Consider the following 23,733-nt stretch of genomic DNA (forward strand, 5'->3'; position numbering starts at 1 on the left):
GTATGCTTGTATGTTGATTCCCATTTCTTTTTATTGTTATCTAATTTAACTCATGTGAATCTGGTATTTATATTGTGGGCAGATCTTGCATCCAGATATGCACACTATTCATATCTACAATTTGTATTATAGGATTTGGGCCCTATATTGCATCCATTGTTGAGCTACATATAGGCAGGTAGGATGTGTATAAATCCATAGGGCACTAGACATTAGGAGTAACATTAGAATTGGTAATTACATAACATATCTGTATATTTCATGCATTTCTTTGTGATAAAGTGAGTGTACAGATGTTAAAGAAGAGCCAGGAAGGTAAATTAAAAAGAAACATTCATGTACCATACATTACAGGCCTCACGGGCCTATTAACATTGGGAAAGCAAGAGATATTCATTCGAGCCAACCCATTGCTATTTTTTTTATTTTGATATGGCTGATTGACAAAGTGTATGCATATGATTGTCCATCTAACACTGATTCTATTTTTGGTAATTACTGAACTTCCTTTTCCCAAATTGGGAAGAAATATCATCAATTTTGGACTATATTTTGACTGGCGGAAGGATTAGGGCTATTCTGCTGTTTGAGGTGATGAATCTGCTCCCCCCGACGGTGTCTTCAAACACGCCAATTTATTTTTAAAATGAGCCGGTCGAGGGACCCTTTTCTGGTCAGATATGGATTGCCAGATATATATCCTATCCACTGGTAGTAAACATTCGACCCCCGAATTTCATCCTTATTTTTAATGAATTTTTTAAAGTGCCAATTTAACACACGAGTCTATGGGGAATGAATTAGGCCTGTGACACCTCTAACCTTGACCATAGCCTATTACAAGTGGAATTCCCTAGTTGATGAAATACCTGCCCAAACTCTTCAGTAGCAGATTGCTTTCACTAGTATACATGTTTCAATCATCAAGAGGTCCCAAAACTCAACTTCATGGCTATATACAAGGCTACATAGGGGGTATAACAGGTAACAAATTTGTATTAGTAACTCTGTGTTTGTGTACCTAGGCTAGGCTGTGTAGGCTGGGTGTTTGTCTCTGCGTTACATGTTGTCGTGTGTTTTCGTATACCGACGAGTGCTGCTGTAAATCGTGTATAGCACCCATCACAAGATATAGTACACATTAGATAGGCCTTGCATCAATTGCACTTGTGAAATTGGTCCATGGGGAAGGGAAGGAGAAGAGAAAACTTTAGAATTTGACTGAAGAGTGGTGGATTCAATAGGGAGGGGGGGGTAGAGAAAAGCATAGTTAGTATGTTGGGGGGGGGGCTGAGAATGAGTGCTACTGCTATCTTGTTCAACTTTTACTGACTTCTAGCCAGACTAGCCCCCATCCATTTAGAATACAAGCCATCTAACCCCCCTCTCTCCCTGTCTCTCTGACACCCCTTGGGCCCTTGTCATAGGAAGATGTGAATGCATTAGTATGCTTGTATGTTGATTCCCATTTCTTTTTATTGTTATCTAATTTAACTCATGTGAATCTGGTATTTATATTGTGGGCAGATCTTGCATCCAGATATGCACACTATTCATATCTACAATTTGTATTATAGGATTTGGGCCCTATATTGCATCCATTGTTGAGCTACATATAGGCAGGTAGGATGTGTATAAATCCATAGGGCACTAGACATTAGGAGTAACATTAGAATTGGTAATTACATAACATATCTGTATATTTCATGCATTTCTTTGTGATAAAGTGAGTGTACAGATGTTAAAGAAGAGCCAGGAAGGTAAATTAAAAAGAAACATTCATGTACCATACATTACAGGCCTCACGGGCCTATTAACATTGGGAAAGCAAGAGATATTCATTCGAGCCAACCCATTGCTATTTTTTTTATTTTGATATGGCTGATTGACAAAGTGTATGCATATGATTGTCCATCTAACACTGATTCTATTTTTGGTAATTACTGAACTTCCTTTTCCCAAATTGGGAAGAAATATCATCAATTTTGGACTATATTTTGACTGGCGGAAGGATTAGGGCTATTCTGCTGTTTGAGGTGATGAATCTGCTCCCCCCGACGGTGTCTTCAAACACGCCAATTTATTTTTAAAATGAGCCGGTCGAGGGACCCTTTTCTGGTCAGATATGGATTGCCAGATATATATCCTATCCACTGGTAGTAAACATTCGACCCCCGAATTTCATCCTTATTTTTAATGAATTTTTTAAAGTGCCAATTTAACACACGAGTCTATGGGGAATGAATTAGGCCTGTGACACCTCTAACCTTGACCATAGCCTATTACAAGTGGAATTCCCTAGTTGATGAAATACCTGCCCAAACTCTTCAGTAGCAGATTGCTTTCACTAGTATACATGTTTCAATCATCAAGAGGTCCCAAAACTCAACTTCATGGCTATATACAAGGCTACATAGGGGGTATAACAGGTAACAAATTTGTATTAGTAACTCTGTGTTTGTGTACCTAGGCTAGGCTGTGTAGGCTGGGTGTTTGTCTCTGCGTTACATGTTGTCGTGTGTTTTCGTATACCGACGAGTGCTGCTGTAAATCGTGTATAGCACCCATCACAAGATATAGTACACATTAGATAGGCCTTGCATCAATTGCACTTGTGAAATTGGTCCATGGGGAAGGGAAGGAGAAGAGAAAACTTTAGAATTTGACTGAAGAGTGGTGGATTCAATAGGGAGGGGGGGGTAGAGAAAAGCATAGTTAGTATGTTGGGGGGGGGGCTGAGAATGAGTGCTACTGCTATCTTGTTCAACTTTTACTGACTTCTAGCCAGACTAGCCCCCATCCATTTAGAATACAAGCCATCTAACCCCCCTCTCTCCCTGTCTCTCTGACACCCCTTGGGCCCTTGTCATAGGAAGATGTGAATGCATTAGTATGCTTGTATGTTGATTCCCATTTCTTTTTATTGTTATCTAATTTAACTCATGTGAATCTGGTATTTATATTGTGGGCAGATCTTGCATCCAGATATGCACACTATTCATATCTACAATTTGTATTATAGGATTTGGGCCCTATATTGCATCCATTGTTGAGCTACATATAGGCAGGTAGGATGTGTATAAATCCATAGGGCACTAGACATTAGGAGTAACATTAGAATTGGTAATTACATAACATATCTGTATATTTCATGCATTTCTTTGTGATAAAGTGAGTGTACAGATGTTAAAGAAGAGCCAGGAAGGTAAATTAAAAAGAAACATTCATGTACCATACATTACAGGCCTCACGGGCCTATTAACATTGGGAAAGCAAGAGATATTCATTCGAGCCAACCCATTGCTATTTTTTTTATTTTGATATGGCTGATTGACAAAGTGTATGCATATGATTGTCCATCTAACACTGATTCTATTTTTGGTAATTACTGAACTTCCTTTTCCCAAATTGGGAAGAAATATCATCAATTTTGGACTATATTTTGACTGGCGGAAGGATTAGGGCTATTCTGCTGTTTGAGGTGATGAATCTGCTCCCCCCGACGGTGTCTTCAAACACGCCAATTTATTTTTAAAATGAGCCGGTCGAGGGACCCTTTTCTGGTCAGATATGGATTGCCAGATATATATCCTATCCACTGGTAGTAAACATTCGACCCCCGAATTTCATCCTTATTTTTAATGAATTTTTTAAAGTGCCAATTTAACACACGAGTCTATGGGGAATGAATTAGGCCTGTGACACCTCTAACCTTGACCATAGCCTATTACAAGTGGAATTCCCTAGTTGATGAAATACCTGCCCAAACTCTTCAGTAGCAGATTGCTTTCACTAGTATACATGTTTCAATCATCAAGAGGTCCCAAAACTCAACTTCATGGCTATATACAAGGCTACATAGGGGGTATAACAGGTAACAAATTTGTATTAGTAACTCTGTGTTTGTGTACCTAGGCTAGGCTGTGTAGGCTGGGTGTTTGTCTCTGCGTTACATGTTGTCGTGTGTTTTCGTATACCGACGAGTGCTGCTGTAAATCGTGTATAGCACCCATCACAAGATATAGTACACATTAGATAGGCCTTGCATCAATTGCACTTGTGAAATTGGTCCATGGGGAAGGGAAGGAGAAGAGAAAACTTTAGAATTTGACTGAAGAGTGGTGGATTCAATAGGGAGGGGGGGGGTAGAGAAAAGCATAGTTAGTATGTTGGGGGGGGGGTAGAGAAAAGCATAGTTAGTATGTTGGGGGGGGGGCTGAGAATGAGTGCTACTGCTATCTTGTTCAACTTTTACTGACTTCTAGCCAGACTAGCCCCCATCCATTTAGAATACAAGCCATCTAACCCCCCTCTCTCCCTGTCTCTCTGACACCCCTTGGGCCCTTGTCATAGGAAGATGTGAATGCATTAGTATGCTTGTATGTTGATTCCCATTTCTTTTTATTGTTATCTAATTTAACTCATGTGAATCTGGTATTTATATTGTGGGCAGATCTTGCATCCAGATATGCACACTATTCATATCTACAATTTGTATTATAGGATTTGGGCCCTACATTGCATCCATTGTTGAGCTACATATAGGCAGGTAGGATGTGTATAAATCCATAGGGCACTAGACATTAGGAGTAACATTAGAATTGGTAATTACATAACATATCTGTATATTTCATGCATTTCTTTGTGATAAAGTGAGTGTACAGATGTTAAAGAAGAGCCAGGAAGGTAAATTAAAAAGAAACATTCATGTACCATACATTACAGGCCTCACGGGCCTATTAACATTGGGAAAGCAAGAGATATTCATTCGAGCCAACCCATTGCTATTTTTTTTATTTTGATATGGCTGATTGACAAAGTGTATGCATATGATTGTCCATCTAACACTGATTCTATTTTTGGTAATTACTGAACTTCCTTTTCCCAAATTGGGAAGAAATATCATCAATTTTGGACTATATTTTGACTGGCGGAAGGATTAGGGCTATTCTGCTGTTTGAGGTGATGAATCTGCTCCCCCCGACGGTGTCTTCAAACACGCCAATCTATTTTTAAAATGAGCCGGTCGAGGGACCCTTTTCTGGTCAGATATGGATTGCCAGATATATATCCTATCCACTGGTAGTAAACATTCGACCCCCGAATTTCATCCTTATTTTTAATGAATTTTTTAAAGTGCCAATTTAACACACGAGTCTATGGGGAATGAATTAGGCCTGTGACACCCCAAAACTTGTTTATCGATATTTGAAGCTTGTAAGCTCCAAGAGGAGCAAACTTTGTGCATTGGGCTATATATCAATGTACCTGATTGTTATCAAGTCGCTGTTTTGAAGCCGATTTGTAGCCATTTTCTTTCCCTTTTTATATCCATTTTGTAGCAGCTTTGTCTAAAATGGATAGAAAAGCGGCAGATTTGGTCCATTTTGATTTCTCCAAATATGAATTTGTACATGAAACAGCTTCAAAACGGCTAAAATAGATGAATTTTGTCAATTTGCACAGATTCACTGTTTTAATCTATTTTTGTATTATCAGGGACCGCGGAACGATTTTTAAAATGGGGGGGGGGTGACCGTGTAATAACGCAATCAGATGTTAATTTTTACGTTCCGAGCTAGCCCCTGTTACTCTTATTTGTTTGATTTAATGTGATTTGTAATAAAGGAAATGAAACAATTTATTCGACTTTCGGTTCGCCCCAGCCGGATCTTTTCCCTTCCCAACCCACCCTCCCCCCCCCTCTCTCTCTGCCTCTCTCCCTCTCTCTCTCTCTCCCTCTCTCTCTCTCCCTCTATCCCTCTCTCTTTATCTCTTTGTGTTTAATATTCCGTGCCATGAATATTACTTTTTTTTGCCTTTGTATTAATTAACTGGGTGGTTTTTTTTTTTTTTCCTCAACTTGTATATTCAATTTTTCTTTGAAGGAGGTAATTATTTTTTTAAAGGGACAAACCGTTCCAGATGGAAATGGTGATCCTTTAATCATTCGGAAATTTGAAACAAAAAAAATACATGAGAAATTAACAAATCGACTAATTAAATTGAATGTTATAGCGCAAACAGGCCTACACATAACATAATAGATGTAAATATGACTTCCGATGCGTTTTGGTTGACTCTACTAGTATACCAAATGAATTCATTTTTTTTCAACTTCTTTTTGGATAGAACAGACTCACTCTCCATCAGTGTTTAATGTGACAAAAAAGATAAAGACCTTTAATCATTATTGGAATAACAAATATATATGATTGTATTTATTGATTACAGTCGTGACAGTTGTGATTGGTACAATATTTTTTTATTGACAGATTTATCTTACAATGATTATCAAGAATCACAAAATTTAATTTCTTCCACGTAAAGTTGGTGAAAATATTATTTTACACTACATCAGAAACCCGTTAAAAGATTGACATACAACGTCATTTATTAGTGACTTTCATTGGCCCAGAAGGAAGGTATGATTTCATGAATTATTCCACATTAAGATACCTGTATTTACTCTCCGTACACAGTAATAAAAAAATAGCACATTATTTAATCACGTGAATCTAACATCAAGGTGATTAAGATTTTTAACAGTCGCTTATTTTTTTAATTTTTAACAACTTGTTTCAAAATTTGAACAATAGTTGTTTAAGAGACGGGCTTAGATAACGAGCTTAAAATATCAAACGGCGTAATCATCTAGGGTTATTTCATAACTATAAATAAGAAATATATCGATAATTCGAAGCTCTGTATATTTGACTATTGTAAACTCGATCGAATAATAAGATAAGTATGATTTGCAAAATCTATGGTCCGGGTCATTTTGATGTCTTCTTCATTTAGCTTTAGACATTGAATTCCCATGCATAAAAGTTTGTGCTATGAGAAGAGTTTGTAAGCCATCAGAAGCCAAGAAATATGCCAGTATAAAGGATTTCACTCTTCTAGTGATTTAATTTAATTTCATTTCATTCCTCATAAATGATTCGTAATTATCAATATCCGACGAACAGATAACAAGCAAACTTATTTATTCACAATCTACGCATGCAAGATTATTTTGTTAGAAATAAATTCATATTATACTCTTAAAGGACTGGTTAAATTATCTAATGTGTTGGTGAATATTGTGTCCGACCGACAAGAATGGTCAAAATTAACCAATTTATTGGATAAAATCTACCAGAATATTTATTGATATTGACTATTTTTGTCGGTCGGACATGGCTGTATTCACCAAAACATTTGTTACTTTGACCAATGCTTTTTTAGAGTGTACATACATATATATTAAAAGAATAAATATACAAAAACAAATATTAATATCAGATTTTACGTTTAAAACAAATATCAGAGGAGGCCATTCATCTTGGATTGATAGCATAAAAAAGTAAACTCTAAATTGCTAGTCTGCAGGCACAGATCCTTGTTTTTCTCAATTAGCAAAGTGCATAATACAGTCTGAATGAGAGAGACTAGATTCACTATGAACTGTGGCTGGCTCTATTTGACACATGTAGACAGAGACTTGGGAGTCTAGTCTTCACTTCAGACATGTTATTGGTTGAAGTGTCAAAGATGAGTCTGTGTCTGCAGACTACTAAATTGCTCTGCCACTATCCAGTCTATCATGCTGTACCCCTCCCCTGCCCCACCGCCATCATCACCATGGGGATATTCTAGCGTTCTCAGACTGAACATTAGTCTCGAAAGATTGTAGGCCCAAATAAAATCTCAATTTAGATATACAATCTCAATCTATTGCATTTTAGAGATCAAACTTATGTTTGTTAAAATTACTCAATACAATATTTTGTTTGACCAGATCCACAACGAGCAATCTTTTACGATTAATTTCTTTTCTTTTTAGTTGCTAAATCTAACACTCATTAGTATGCAGATAAGTAATTTACAAATAGGTTTATTCTAAAATATAAAATGTGAAACTACTTTAGGGCGTCTACGAGTGACCACAAATTTAACGTCAGATCGTAATTTTTGTGTATGTGGTAAAGACATCTTTTTTTCATTTTAAGAACATTGGTCTACCTCTTCTTAAAATAAAATGTCCTAATTCAAAGAGATTTTCATCACACACAGTTCCAAATATAGTACTTTTATATAATATTTCAACGACGGTCTTGTGATAGGTTCAAATCACTTATCAATTAACTCAATCGAATATCTAGCTTTACATGAACGTGTATAGATAAATTTCAAATCTTCAGATATGTGATAAGCATTAAAAAGAGTGAAAATTTAAATTTTTAAAAGACGCTTTACCATAGTATATTTTTAAATTGGCAATGATAACTGTATGTAGGGATCAGCGAAGTACACGAGGGAAAACTTCTTGGTTTATTGGACCGGTAGATATGGTGGTGGAAAAAAATATTACGCAATAGCATGTTTGTTAAACAACAATTAAATATTGTTTTGAGTTCCCTGACCTATATAATGTGACCATATAACTGTATGGTAGTAATACCTTCATGCAGTAGTGAACTTGATATGACTCGCTATTAACATACTGTCAAAAGTCGTGTTATCATGCGTGTGTAAATATGCATAATTAAGGTAATTGTCAATAAGAAAACTGAATTGAGAGCAACCATGTATACGCCCAGTGGAGTATCGAAAATACAAAGGGAAGATTGTCAAACTATATTTTCTTGCATGAGTAGACTTTAAATGTCTTATTCCTAACCATAAGTACGATTGTCGTGTCAACCGGTGTGTTGGCTCAGCTGATAGAGCGTCACAGCCTCAGAATCGGGAGGTCGGGAGTTCAAACCCCAGCTGCGTCAGAGCAAAAGACATATAAAGATGGGAGTTGCTGCTACCCCGTTTGGCGTTCAACGATTTAAGAGATAGAGCAACGTCGATCTAGCACTGTACATTGGTGCCGAGCCCACGATCAATTGGGCAAAACGAATTTTCGGGTGTTTTCTATTTAAACAATAAAGTATGGGTTCTTTTTCATGATGGGTTTCATGATTTGCACTCAGGGGCCAATGTTCGGAAGGCAATACATGGTTTAGTGCCAAAGTGGATATGACGTCACCACTGGGTTGCCAGGTATTGCAGTGGATTAGTTGGTGTTGTTGTCGTTTTCTTCAAAGTACATGAAATCCTGTTCACAAGAAAAAATATCAAAGTAAAAGGAGTTATTCGATCTTTCAACATTATCTACAATTATCAACTTTATTGTTGAATCTTTTAAACTGTTTTCAAAGTGTTTAATTTCTTACCCATTCATCCGCAATCTTCTGATTGCGCACTTCTTCCTTCTTTCAAAAAAATTATGTCTTAACCCGTTGACTACTGAATTCTGAGATTCCCATAGGCTTTGTACAGGGACCGCCCTTTTCCAGTAGTCAATGGGTTAACTTCGGGCCTATATAACTTGAGGAAAGGAAATATGATGCTTTAAGAGTCTACATATAATTTTTCCCATAGAGTTGGATTTATCCAACTGTTTTTTCCCCACTGTGGTTCAATCTTTCCATATCTTGCCGTAAGATGGCGGTATTCAAAGTATCCGCAATGCCGTGTTAAAGGGATGGTCCGGGCTGAAAGTATTTATAGCTTAATAAATAGAGTAGAATTCACTGAGCAAAATGCCGAAAATTTCATCAAAATCGGATAACAAATAACAAAGTTATTGAATTTTAAAGTTTAACAATATTCTGTGAAAACAGTCGTCATGAATATTCATTAGGTGGGCTGATGATGTCACATCTCCACTTGTTCTTTTGTATTTTATTATATGAAATTAGGTTTATTCAAATTTTTTCCTCCAAGACCTAGAAAAATTGGATTGACAACTGATTTAGTGCATTAGATATTTATTGCTGCAACTTATTTCATTATAAGGGAGACATATCATTCACACAAGTATGAAATAATGAAAAAAATATGATTTTATGTAATAACATAAGAAAACAGAAAGTAGAGATGTGACATCATCAGCCCTCCTAATGAATATTCATGATGACTGTTTTCACAAAATATTGCTAAACTTTAAACTTCAATAACTTTATTATTTGTTATCCAATTTTGATGAAATTTTCGGCATTTTGCTCAGTGAATTCTGCTCTATGTATTAAGATATGAATATTTTCAGCCCGGACCATCCCTTTAAGTAAGAAGGGACTCATCCCAAGTTCCCGTTGCCCACCGTCACGATGGAAACCCTGGTCTTTATCGTGGAGTAATCGTAGTGATATTATGAGATCATATCAGATCGTATCAGATCAGTCGTGGAAATCGCATTATTGTAGAAATTTTTTGGACGGTTTAAATATTTTCGCCATCAACTACGAAAAGTCAATCGTGGCGTTCGGTAAGTGGGAAGGAGGTATTTTTTACATAGATGAGGAAAATCAATTTAAAGTAAGTAAATGTCACTTTAAATAAAAAAAAAAATAATAATAAAGACTCACGATGAGGAACACAGCGCCAAGCATGACTGCTTTCATCTTCACGTCAAGATCCATGGGAACTGTATGGGGTAACAAAAAAGAAAGAAAGACAAAGTCACTTTAAATTAGCCATATTGTTGGTCGGATGGTTAGTGGCGGTGAAGATATTGCTGTAAATATGATGATGGTGATGATGATGATGATGAAGATGATTATGACAGTGATGATAGTGATGGTGGTGATGATGGTGATGATAATGGTAATGAATATGAATGATGATGATCATCATCATCATGATCATGATCATGATGATCATGATGATCATCATGATGATCATCATGATGATCATCATGATGATCATGATGATGATCATGGTGGTGATCATGGTGGTGATGATGATCATGGTGGTGATGATGGTGATGACTATATGATGATAATGATCATGCTGATACTACTGCTGCTGCTGATGATGATGATGATGATTGGTGATGGTAAATAGATACATTAGTTTGGGTTATTCTAAGAAGTACTGAATGAACTTAAGAGTGAGTAAATACAATAAGAATAACTTACACGAAACTCCAAAATTATCAGCCTTCGTATACAGCTCTTTAACGAATCCACTCCATTGCTTACTGATTTTGCCAACCTCACTCGTCATACTGGAATCCCATACCTAAAGGAAGAAACGATAAAAACCAAACTTCTTCATTCTTTTAAACAATTTGCGATTGCAGAGCCATGATCAACATTTGTAAATAAACTAAATCACAGACTTTATATCTTCTTGATGTTTGTTTGCATTTCTCGCATAATGCACTTCCTATCTGGTGGATAGATATATGTGCTTATAAATGAAAACGTTTATTTGCTTGTGTAATACTATTATTATCATCATCACTATCATCATGTCATTCATTCACTCACAAAAAATATTGGTTTTCTTTCATTTTCTCAAATTCAACTTTCGACTTAAATTCATACAAAGTCAATTTGTCATAAAATGATCCAAAAAAATATATAAAACGTTTGTTTTTCATAATCATCGGTAATTTCTGGACGTTACAAAATATATAATCCTGTCTGCATAATGCCATCAACAGTCCATTCCGAAAAATTCTCCAAGGGGATATACCTTGAATTCTTGGTCACATGTACAGCATGCTCCTTGGCAGATACAACATGGGCCTCGAACCTTTAGGACACAATTCCGTGATGCATCGAGTATATTGTAGTTAGGGTACCAACCACTCTGCCTGCATGTCAGTGTGAAATTGTGAGAAATTATTGTAAAATGTAAACTGTCCCATTAAACGATCTTCACAATTTTTGCGTTTGTGGTGGGGTGGTTATCATCCACGCTTGCCTGTTATAGCAAATAACTTGGTACACTACACCGGTGCCAAATAATTTACAAATATTACGTTTTTGTCAATTTTGACATAACGTTTTAAGAATGCAAATGTTGTTTGCTTTTGGTGATTAAAGTTTGCTGATAACAATCTTCACCAAGTATTTACGTTTCGGGGCGGTGATGGTAAATTGCCAATTCGTCTACTGTCAACTCGTCCACTCACCACATGGTCTACCTTCATTTAGTCTAATGCCATTCCATCCATCAATATTTCGTCTAACAACCATTTGGTCCAGTAACCATTTGGTCCAATTATTACTTCGCCTAATCACCATTATGTCTATGACCATTTCATCTCATAACCAGTTGGGCTAATATCCAATTCTTTTTCATTCATTTTGCACAATCAACACATAGTGAAAGTCCAATTAGACCAAATGGTATAATGACTAAATGGCTATTTGACGAAATGGTGAGTGGACGAATTGGCATTTAGACCATGTGGACAGTGGACGAACCGATGGTAGACCAAATGACAGTAGACGAGTTGGCAATTGGACGAATTGGCATTGGACCAAATGAAAATAAACCGCTTGAAAAACATGTAGCCCATAACTTGGTACATCGGTGCCAATTAATCTCAAAATATTACGTTTTATGTCGATTTTTACTTAACGTTCTACAAATGCAAGTATTGTTTGCGTTTGGCGATTAAATTTGGCTAATAACAATTTTAAAAGAGTTTACGTTTCGGTGTAGGTGATTACTTACGCTTGTCTGACATAGCCCATGACCTGGCCCACCGGTGCTTCAACAATGATCTCCATACCACAGCAATCGATATTAGCGCACCAGCAACATCCCGCGCAACATTTAAACTCCCGCGTTACTCTCATCACCTCCTGAAAGAAGAAATAAATATTTCTTTTAATCATTATTATTCCGATATGTGATCTGATATTACTGTGTTATTAAAAGCATTTTCGTATTATGGAGGGCTGTTTCTCTCTCTATCTCTCTCTCTCTCTCAAAAAAGGTTCAATCAAGTCTTGAAACTTAAAAAGTATGTAGTTTATTACCAAATTTATAATAAGCATGCACTAGCATCTGATGAAAAACAATATTCCATGATCAGTATTTTTCTTTTAGAACTTTTCTCAAAACTTGAGCTGAAATTTTGGTTAAAGAATATTATTAGACAGAGTTTATAAACTTATTGTAGATCTCATCCAAACGATATGTGAGAAATCGATTACAAAGTTACTTAATACTGTTGATGGTGATAATAAGTAAACGTTAATTAGTTGAATAACTTAATTAATGACACCAGTGGCGGATCCATGGGGGCACATCCGGCCCGTGACCCACCCCCCTTTAAGAGCAATAATAAAATGTAATAATGTAAATGTGCCGTTTTTACTCCCCCCCCCCCTTTGTAAGTGAGAATTTTTCATCGGGAAAATGTGCCCCCCCCCCTTTGGAAAATCCTGGATCCGCCCTGAATTATACCGTCGGGGATGGGGGTGTAGTCACAAGGAAAGTGACAGTGAAGCTTGCCCCATCCCTACGATGCCCTTGTGCCCCCCACTCAACTTCGATTCATGCGTGGTATTGTAATTTGGCAAGCTTAATTGATTTTCAAAAACCTTTTCCAACGGCGATAAGTGAAAGCGGTAAGTGAATGATATTCGAGCAATAGTGCTAAATAGGTCATGCATTCGCATACACACTAAAAGCGCAGTTTAAAAGTTTATTCAACGCTACTTACTATTATGACCTTAACAGTAGTTGTTTAACATTTTAAACAACCACGCTTAATATATTGAAGATTGAATATTTCAAACAAATTGTTGTTTAAGATTTTTAAAATTGTTTAATCTGTTAAACAACGACTGTAAAGTTCATATCAAGGGCGGATCCAGGATTTTCCAAAAGGGGGGGCATATTTTCCCGATGAAAATTTGACAAGCAAAAAAAAAAGAAAAAAAGGTCATCACTTTCAAAAGGAGAGGCACAATTAGGGAAAATGGTTTATTTACATTAATTTTTTTATTGTGCCTCTCAAAGGGGGGGGGGGCACGGGCCGGCTGTACACCCCCTGGTTCCGCCACTGGTTCATATAGTAAACATCGTTGTATGAAAAATTTCAAACAGCGTTTTTACTGTGATACAACCCAATTCATTACTTAGCTCAATATAAGTGTACAAGATTTATATCGCCTTGTCACTTTTGAGCGTAATCAGTGGCGGAGGGCACATCCGACCCGTGCACCCCTTTTGAGAGTCATAGTCAATATTTTTAAATGTAAATATTCCATTCATACACAAGTGTGCCCCCCCCCCTTGAGAGCCATAGCAAATATAGCAAGTAATGGGAATATGTCGTTTATATATAACAAGGACTTTTTTCTTCTTATCAAATTTTACGCGTGACAAAATGGCCTTCATTTTTGTAGTGAAAAATTTTTTTTTTCTGTTTTTGCTTTACTTGTTTAATGTGCCTGTGCCCCCCCCCCCCTTTGGAAAATTCTGCTGGATCCGCCCCTGAGCCTGAAATGGAATCAATATCTCTACCACAACATGTCAGATGAAACAGTCTGTAAATAGATTACCTGTCTCGCTCTTTCTGACGTCACAAAACAATTAACTTTTGTCTGAAATATATCGATCTGTTATTGATGCTATGACTCAAGATGTGATTGCTATTTGGTATTATGTTACATTTATTTTAACTATATTAATGTTCCTCTTCCACTCGCGTAAATCCGAAGGGTGAACCCTTTGGGTGAACCTATTGTTCATGGGGATTATCGCTTGTTTCACCCCCCCCCCCCCTTTAATAGTTTGACGTCACGGATTTACGCCAGTGTTCTCTCCAGCATTTGATCTATAGGCCTAGTCCTTGAGAAAATTGTATGCTCATAATCATAAAATTATTGTCTCGGGGAAATTATTTTTGGATTTTGAAAGATGTGTAAAAGGATTGATAAGCGCCTTTAAGAATGAAATAATCTGGCGTAATGAATAATTTGAATTTGTATTTGAAAAAAAAAGGGAATCGTAATTTTTGTGCCAAATAAGTTTCAGATCAAATAATGACAATAATTCCTTCATCATGAGATTTTCATTGATTATTGCCGAGTTCACTTCTTAAAAGATTTCTGGGAGGTTTCATAATTTTTTTTTCTCATTTTTTTTCTTCAAATGCTCTGCTCCAAAGAGTTTCAATCAATATTCGAACTGCATACGATTTGATATCTGTTCGAGTATAGTGCCACCTACTGTTGAGGTGAATTGAAGAGACTGGGGGTGTCACGCGTGTAAAACATTCCCCATAGACTTGTGTGTTAAAATGGCACTTAAGAAAAATTCATAAAAATAAATGTGAAATTAGAGGGTCGAATGTTTTCTACCTTTGGATAGGATATATATCTGACATTCCATATCTGACCAGAGAAGGGTATCGTAGCCAGCTCATTTTAAAAATAAATCGCCATTTATGAAGATAACTATGATCAAATTCATCAACTGAAACAGTAAAATAGCACCAATTCTTCCGCCAGTCAAAAATAGTTCCAAATCATTGATATATCTTCCCAATTTGGGCAAAGGAAGTTAAGTAGTTACCATTTCTAGAATCAGTGTTAGATTTTGAATCATATTCATACAGTTTTGTCAATCAGCAATATCAAATGGAAAAAATTCGAATGGGTTGGGTCGAACGAATATCTTTAGCCCTCCTGATGTAATTAGGCTCATGGCACCTGGGGTATAACCATAGAGATATCTCTATGGGTATAACCACTAATCTGAATAAGTGGGTATAACCATGGACCTACTACTCTGACAGAGTAGTAGGTCAATGGTATAACTTAGGTCTTTTACAGACTAGTATTAATTAACGTACCTGATTAGCATTATCAAGAACATGCATAACGAAACCTCTTGTGTTTCCACAACATTGCCGCTGACACGTCTCGGATTCTAGGAGCGAAATGGATAAAATCATTTCAAAATTAATTCTACTGAAAGGTAATATAATTCAATGAAGTCAAGGAAGAAAAATAATTTAAAAAAAAACATCACATTGTTACTAACGGAACAAGAGTAAATTTTCAGGCTGAGGTCTACCAAGGAAAAGTGTTAATGTTTTCTTCATTATTTTTGTTTTCGAGTATAATTATTCTGTTGTTCTAATCATTAATACAATTCATATACAATGATTTTTGCTTTCATTTTTTTAGGTTATTATATATAACGTTGGTATTTTTAATCAAAATGTGTATTAGCTCCATAATCAAAATTCATAGATATTCCATGTTTATAATTCAATCTCAAAATATGAATAAAATCAACCACCCAGCACCTCCCTCTTAAATCAAAACATTGTGCATTGAAAGGTAAATCGTCACACATTGCTTTTGTATACTTGGGGGTTTCCCATTTTTTTACTACTCATTGGATACCTATAGTAATGATAGACGGTAAGAAATTCCCCATTAAAATCAAACTCAACCATGCCCAAAAGGCAGGGGGGCGAACTGCATCCCCAACTAATTTTAAATATTCAACATATTTTTTTAATCTTAAAATGATTTTTTTTGGGGGGGGTTCAAAATGATTTTTTTTTTTTCAAAATGACTTGTTCAAAATCAGTTTTCGTTGTTAAAATATCAGCGAAAAAAAATGTTCCCAGTAGATTATAACAAGCTGTTCCTCCTTTTAATCTGCCTGTCATTTTTAAGTGCCCCCATCCCGTCTTATGGTAAATCTGAACCTGCCTTTGCATCCAGTCAATATCAGGGTTCATTTTTACATGATGCAATTGAGTTAATTGGGCGAGCTGTCAGCTCAATCTCATTTTAATTTTAAAGTGGGTAGATCGGCGGCTCAGCACTTACGATGCTCGCTGATGATTACCCAATATTTAAATAGTAACCATGGTAACCGGTCAAATCCAATCCTTTAATAATCAATCATAATAATAGGTCAGCATTGCAACACAGAGATTTCTAGGATAGGGTATATAGATTATAACTATGAAATGTGAGAAAGTATTAAATGAAAATAGACTGGCACATCGTGTCTGATTAACATACCCCATACAATTATCACTAATGCCGACGGGAAAACATTAATTATGAAAATTACAAGTGCACTGTTTGGTAATACTGCAGCGTTATATTCGTTTGATTCTGTTCAAGAACACGCATTCACCATTGACTATAGGAAATCAAATTTACATTCGATATTTAGAATACCACTTTTAATGACATGAATGATGAAAATGATGATGGTAACAATACACGATGATGATAATGAAACTAGTGAAATTTTTTTTTTTTAAGTGAAATATATTTTTTTTTTAAAGTGAAACATAATTTTTGGAAAAGTGAAATATATATTTTTTTGAAAAGTGAAATATATTATTTTTAAGTGAAATATTTTTTTTTTTTTAAGTGAAATACATTTTTTTGAAAAGTGAAAGATAAATTCCAGTTTTGGTAACGATCTAAAAATGACTTTTTACAGAATCTAATATAATGACCACCTAAGTGTCTGTTTGTATGAATAAAAAATATGTGCCAAAGGATTCTGGAAGAAATTGTGTAATTGCTGAGAAATAAGCAAAATAAGCGCGGATTCGGTCACTTCCGTCGGGTCTTTATTTTAGCAATAATAATACACTGTCCCACGTGTGCCTATCTGTGTTGGTGATCTTCAGTGTGAACATTTTTCAGCGTAGATTTCAAGATTTCACAAAGTTCAGTTTATGCCGTACCAGATCTAGATCCTCGATGATATACTGACAATTAAGCCTTGTTTTACAGACTTTCTCATGAAATCAGTGTTTACTGCAAATACTGGAATTTCTCTTGAAATATATTTTTTTGTAAAGTGAAATATATTTTTTTTTTGTGAAATATATTTTTTTGAAAAGTGAAATATATATTATTTGACAAGTGAAACATATTTTTTTGAAAAGTGAAATATAAATTTCTTTGAGTGAAATGGTTTAGTAGAAGAGAAACATATTTTTTTCAAGTGAAATATATATTTAAATGTTTCCCTATGGGCGTGCCATACATAAGTGCACTGGGCCTATTATTTCTTACCTTCCATTGCGAAGTAGATTTGTTGACCAAGGCTGTTTTTTACTTGATACCTATTACACGTCTCCCAGCTTGTAAAAACTGAAGAAAGAAAAAAAAGAAGAACCATATGATCAGGGGCTGTGGAATGGTTTTGTTGACTATGCAAAAAAATATCACAATAACATCGTCGTTTTGTACACAAATTTACTGAAAATAAATGGAGGCTGAAGCCCCAACGACTACGCCCCTGATAATGACTCAGTGGCTTATTCCGTGGGCATGTCCAATATTATGTTCAGGTTCAAAATCATATCGATGAAATTCTGCCAACTGGCCTCCGTTTTGCAGTCCTTGATTACAGTTAAAGGAATGATTAAAATCAACCAAACAACAAGGCCCGTATTCTGGTAAGTTAAGTTAGGTTTCACCCTAGTCTAAACTAGAATTTCAGGTCACACTCCTATGGGATGCTGCGTTTCAAAATACTTCCACATTCGTGGCAAAGATGATGTACCAAAATTCATCAAATTTCATCGTAGGTTTTATGACAACTTTTCTCCTCATGAATAGGACAAGTTTTACTTGGTGAATAAATTGACATTATGGCGGTCCATAAAAGTGTGGTTTAAGTTAATCCAGATTTAATTAAACCATGACCAGGGGCGGATCCAAGGCTTTCCAAAAAGGGGTGGCACATTTTTACCAAGGAAAATTTGACAAGCAAAAAAAAAAGAGTTGCACTGAAAAAAATGCAGGTCAATTTGTCCCACGTACAATTTGACAAGCAAAAAAAGGTCCTCACTCGTGTATGAACGTCATATTCCCATTAAAAAATATTTGCTGTGACTCTCAAAGGGGGGGGGGCACACGGGCCGGAAGTGCCCCCCCCCCCCCCGTATCCGCCACTGACCAAAATACAGAGTTTACCAACCTTCGAAGAATTCAACCTGTTGATGTACGAGTATCTGGTCTATCTTGGTGAGATATTCGAGTCCAGGGGGGCATTCCGGCCCCACCCTATCAGGGGCAGGCATCCACTGGACCTGGGGTGCTTGAAGGTGACTCCCCGGTTGCATCGTCATCTTGAGAAAAAAAATCAGGCGGTAAAAATTTCAACTCCAACGAGTTTTACGACTTTTAAAATAGTTTATTTCATAATTTCACCCCAAAAGTATTTTTTTTTTTGGGGGGGTCAAATTTCACACCTTTCACCTCTTTGGGCATGACTGGAAAAGTGATATCAGATTTTGTTTTAATTGCTGTCTCTCTCTTTTCAATTCAATGTTTTATTCATTCCAATGAAAGCATAAGGAGATACAGAACCGTGTAATAGCAAAATCAATAACAATAAGGAAAGCAAAGGTCATAATAAAACAAAAGAATAAACGGATAATATACAACGATTCAAAGATTGGAAATGAGTGGTTATGAACCTCAAATGATTCGCGTTCAAACACAGATATCATGCCTTAAATCAATACTGTTTAACGTAGTTTTCATCAACAATTGAAAGAGAACACGTATGAAGACGATACTACATTTTAGATGCATGTCTATCGTAATGATTAATTCAGAACTAGCGGTGGAAATTATTTGTCTGTTCTAATCATTTCCCAAGACATAGAAATACAGTTCCTAACAGACAGTACTTTTATTTAAACGTACTCAAATATTAAATTAATAAAATTCAAAACATGAGAATATATCAGATTCAGCATAATTAAAGCAAAGAGTTGAAATTAATTCATCTTGTGATTCGTTACGAAATAATTCGACAGGGAGAAGAAAAAGAAAAATATATCCAAGTTTAATTTAAAGGAGAAAGGGTTGAAATAAAGAAATATCGATTAACAACTTACCGGCATAGCATTTGGCTGAACCGCCATCCTTCAATTCTGTAGACTGAAAATTGTGTAGATGGTGACTTGCTTTCCGATAAGATGATGAAAATATCAGTAAATCTGAAAAGAATGATTTTAAAATCTTAAAAATAATTTTGTTTCAAAATTAAATCACATATCGCGATTGATTTGATCAATTCGTATCTGGTATTGGTCTTCTGTATTTTGATAAAAATAATAAATAACAGTGAAAACGTCTGGGGGGGAGAAAACTTAGAGCCTGAAAGGGACCAAAGAGAAAGTGAGAGGGGAAATCGGGAGGATGGGGTGCATGGTATAATGCATAAATGTCTCACGTCTATCATTTCAGAAGGCATACCAAATTTGCATAATTATCTTTTCATCGATGACGAAATATTTTTCCACGTTTAATTACGTGGGACAAAGGCATTAACATGCCAATTTACATGTTCACTCAAACCAATTTAAGTGCGTAAAATCGAAGCAATTATCTAATTATAGCTGCTGTAGGCCTAAATGGTAAAGAACAACGAAAGTGATTAGCCCACGAATAGCAAATATCAGCTCCTTGCAAAATATCCAAATATAATGTAAATATTCCCGAGGTATGACATCATTGCCATTATTATCTAACCCTTCTACCCCATTAACTATCCGATTTATTGAGAACTGAATTAGCAACACTCTGTTAAGTATAGTTATACATCCGAATAGTTTGTAGTAATCAATTTAGGTAATCTTTCACTTTGAATAAATCTAATTCAGTTGAAAACGAAATAATTGTATTCAATTTTGTTTTTCAAATAAAGATGGAGATGTTAAATTGAGTTTTCGATTATTGTTTGAAGCTAATCAGTTATATTTATTTCAAGTCTTTCGAAAAAAACAAAAAACACTTTTTTAACACAAGGGTAGTTAAAATGACGAGAATAAACTAGTCATGATTTATGACTGACGCACAGATGGGGGCCTAGGACCCATGCCCCCCCCCCAAAAAAAAAAAGTTTCCCGACCAAGAAAAAGGGAGAAAAGGGGAAATAAAAGGAAAGGGAAAAGGGTGAAATAATTATGATATCATTTTCTGAATATAGTTTGTCAAAGTCCATCACAAAATTAGATTTTTGCATTCTGGGGAAATCTAGTCCAATACGACATGTCTGGCCCCTCAACAGTTTAGGCTTATTGCGCCACTGGCTATATTATTTTAGTTATACTAGTTTTACTATATATTTTAGTCATATTTAACTAGAACACATAATATTGCATGCACAGAAGAAACACAAAATTCGAATACTTGAAAGAGATCGATTTTAACAATGTAACGAGCAACGCGTTTATTCAGAAATTTCCATGTTCAACTCGACTCCCGCTTTCATGGCTAATGTTTCAGTTACACCGGTGAAAACGACTTCAGCTTAGACGTTACTACCAGTGACAGACGATCGTGTGATCGACAGTCGATCGTGCCAGTGTGACCGTGGTATAATTATGATGTTTAATCAGTATTCAGCTATTAGCATTTACTTGAGTCCAGGTGACCATAGCAACCACGCTAATGCTGTTTGATTTTCTTCCGCCGGATTAAAACACGTATGGAACGATTGTATCCGAGTTTCTTTTCAAATAGAACTTGAATTATCTATATACGCATTATCTAGATGGGACCTTTTCATCTGAACGCATTAAAAAGTATATGAGAGAACTATCAATGAGATGCTTCGTGTAGATTAATTTATTAATTCAAGTTTATATATGAACGTGAACATGAGCGATGGGAGACTTATTTGCACTATATGAGAACTAATTATTTTTATCATTATTGTTATTGTTATTATTATTATTATTATTGTTAATATTATTGTTATTATTATTATTATCATTATTAGTATTATTATCATCATCATTATTATTATTATTATCATCATCATCATTATTATTAGCATTATTTAGAATGAAAGAAATAAAGAAAGAGTGAATGAATGAATGAATCATATCTGTTTGATCTGTTCAGTTTCATTTCATGTGATATTTTCGTATTGTGCACTTTTACCCACTAAAAAGCATTATGTTCTGACTGAATATGAGCTTTACCGTGGTTCAATACATACAATACAATGCAATAATCAATATCTATTTATTCATTAGGTCATTCTATAAATAAACTATCAAACTAGCTGATTTGGTGTAGATTACTATTGGTTTGTACATTGATTTGAAAAATGATTTTTTTTAAATAGATAAAGTGAGCAGTAGAACACATTCATGCCTTTCACTGCTAACAAAGAAAATGGTAAACATTTATTGCTTTTATGCAGGAACTCGTGACCCGCATGTTTTAGTCACATCACAGTTATAGAGTACCTGTCCATGCTGTGAACACCTGGAATATCCTGAATGCAAGATGAAGATTTGTACGAAAGTGTTATATAATGTAGAAAAATATATTGAATAGGGGGAGACGACCTTTGGGTGACGTAATATACATAGTTACGAGGCACATATCTCTTGTTCATATAATAATAGTAATAATAATTATTATTATTATGATAACAATAATAATGATAATAATAATATTAATAATAATAATGATAATAATAAAATGGACCATTAATATATAGAGCAGCTACTATATAAATATACTCTACTGCGCTTGACATTCGGTAGCATATGTGGATGAGCCGCCATATAGGAGCTCGAGCATTCGAGGGAATTTTTCCTACCGGGTACCCATTCACCTCACCTGGGTTGAGTGCAGCACAATGTGGGTAAATTTCTTGCTGAAGAAAAACACGTCATGGTTGTGATTCGAACCCACGTCCCTCAGATTGAAAGACGATTGTCGTTACCACTATAGACCACGACGCCCCCACGAGACCAATACATATACTCTCCTTCCTTCTTTTGGGGTCCCCCTTTCCCCCTTTATAAACCTATTTTCTTGTTCGTTCCTTTTGTCACCTCCCTCCTTTAATCGTTACATGAAAAATCATAGGGCGGTTGCGCTCCTGCCCCTCCCCCTCCCCGTGACGCCGCCCCTGGAGTCAGCTATGCAATAGGGGGTCACTGTATCCGTGAGTATTATTATGTTTGAATTGTAACATGATATAGTCCATTAAAATATGAAGCTGGAGTCAAGTGATAGCTGACATAAATTCAACACAATACTTGATGGTAATGGTTACATAATTCATGACAGATAAATTACATTAAAGGGGGTGGTGTTTCTTAATTCATTTTCGGTACAATTCGATGCACTAGAATCCGGATAAATCCAGATGAGAAAATCCATATCATATTCCACGAATAAGGTCTATACGAATAAAGTATTCAATAAATTTGTATTAACGACGATTGTTGAGGAGTGCAGCCACTCATTGTTGGAAAAAGTTAGTCTTCTCGATTTGCATTCATGCCTTTTCCCTTCCTTGATCAACATTTTCAATTCGAAATATCAACACCAGGCAAGCCCCCCCCCCAAAAAAAAAAGTAATATATATATACAATAATGTCCGAGGGTATATAATACTCTCGGACTGCGGTAAGGCTCAGTGGGGTTGGAGTTTTGGCGAGGTATGACGCAGATGCTTAAAAAAAGAAAAAAAGAGAAGATTGGGACAAAAAGTATATCAATTATTAGATGGTGGTGGGTATTTAAATAATATTATTCATGATTCCTAACCGTAACCCTATTGATTTTGTATTGAAAAATCACAGTTATTTAGAGGCATTTCAACAGCATATCTCATTTGGGCGAGTCCCCCCCCCCCCCCCCCCAACAATCACCACCTCAGAATATTGTCAGGACTCAAAGCCTTGTCCGGTGCGCGCTGACCCGACACTTGTTAAACGCTAACCTATATGAGCTACACTTATGTGTATATTATGTGAATTGTTATCAATTATATTTGAATTTTCATTTATTTGATTGATTTAGCTATTATCGGGGGCATAATTTGAAGTAAAAAAAATCCTTGGACAATGTCGGGTTGCCCCTCCCCTAAAATTACATCTCGGTCAATATGGGCCAGTTTTGGGCGTCA

At 35.8% G+C, this 23,733-nt stretch overlaps 1 protein-coding gene across 1 annotated transcript in view; it reads right to left on the minus strand.

Moving 5' to 3' along the window:
• Positions 1 to 6,190: 6,190 nt before the first annotated feature.
• The window catches only part of LOC129276564 (phospholipid scramblase 1-like), a 21,016-nt gene continuing 3,473 nt past the window's right edge, over positions 6,191 to 23,733 (minus strand). Inside the window, exons 2-10 of the mRNA XM_064109059.1 lie at positions 19,691 to 19,792; positions 18,763 to 18,913; positions 17,853 to 17,930; positions 15,644 to 15,720; positions 12,508 to 12,638; positions 11,518 to 11,638; positions 10,956 to 11,058; positions 10,404 to 10,462; positions 6,191 to 9,091 (exon numbers count right to left, since the gene is read on the minus strand). Of these exons, the coding sequence (XP_063965129.1) occupies positions 9,050 to 9,091; positions 10,404 to 10,462; positions 10,956 to 11,058; positions 11,518 to 11,638; positions 12,508 to 12,638; positions 15,644 to 15,720; positions 17,853 to 17,930; positions 18,763 to 18,913; positions 19,691 to 19,717 (789 nt within the window). The 5' untranslated portion in view covers positions 19,718 to 19,792 and the 3' untranslated portion in view covers positions 6,191 to 9,049. The remainder of the gene's footprint in view (positions 9,092 to 10,403; positions 10,463 to 10,955; positions 11,059 to 11,517; positions 11,639 to 12,507; positions 12,639 to 15,643; positions 15,721 to 17,852; positions 17,931 to 18,762; positions 18,914 to 19,690; positions 19,793 to 23,733) is intronic.

This window comes from Lytechinus pictus, chromosome 14, assembly GCF_037042905.1.
Source record: "Lytechinus pictus isolate F3 Inbred chromosome 14, Lp3.0, whole genome shotgun sequence".
In the NCBI taxonomy this organism is placed as follows: Eukaryota; Metazoa; Echinodermata; class Echinoidea; order Temnopleuroida; family Toxopneustidae; genus Lytechinus; species Lytechinus pictus.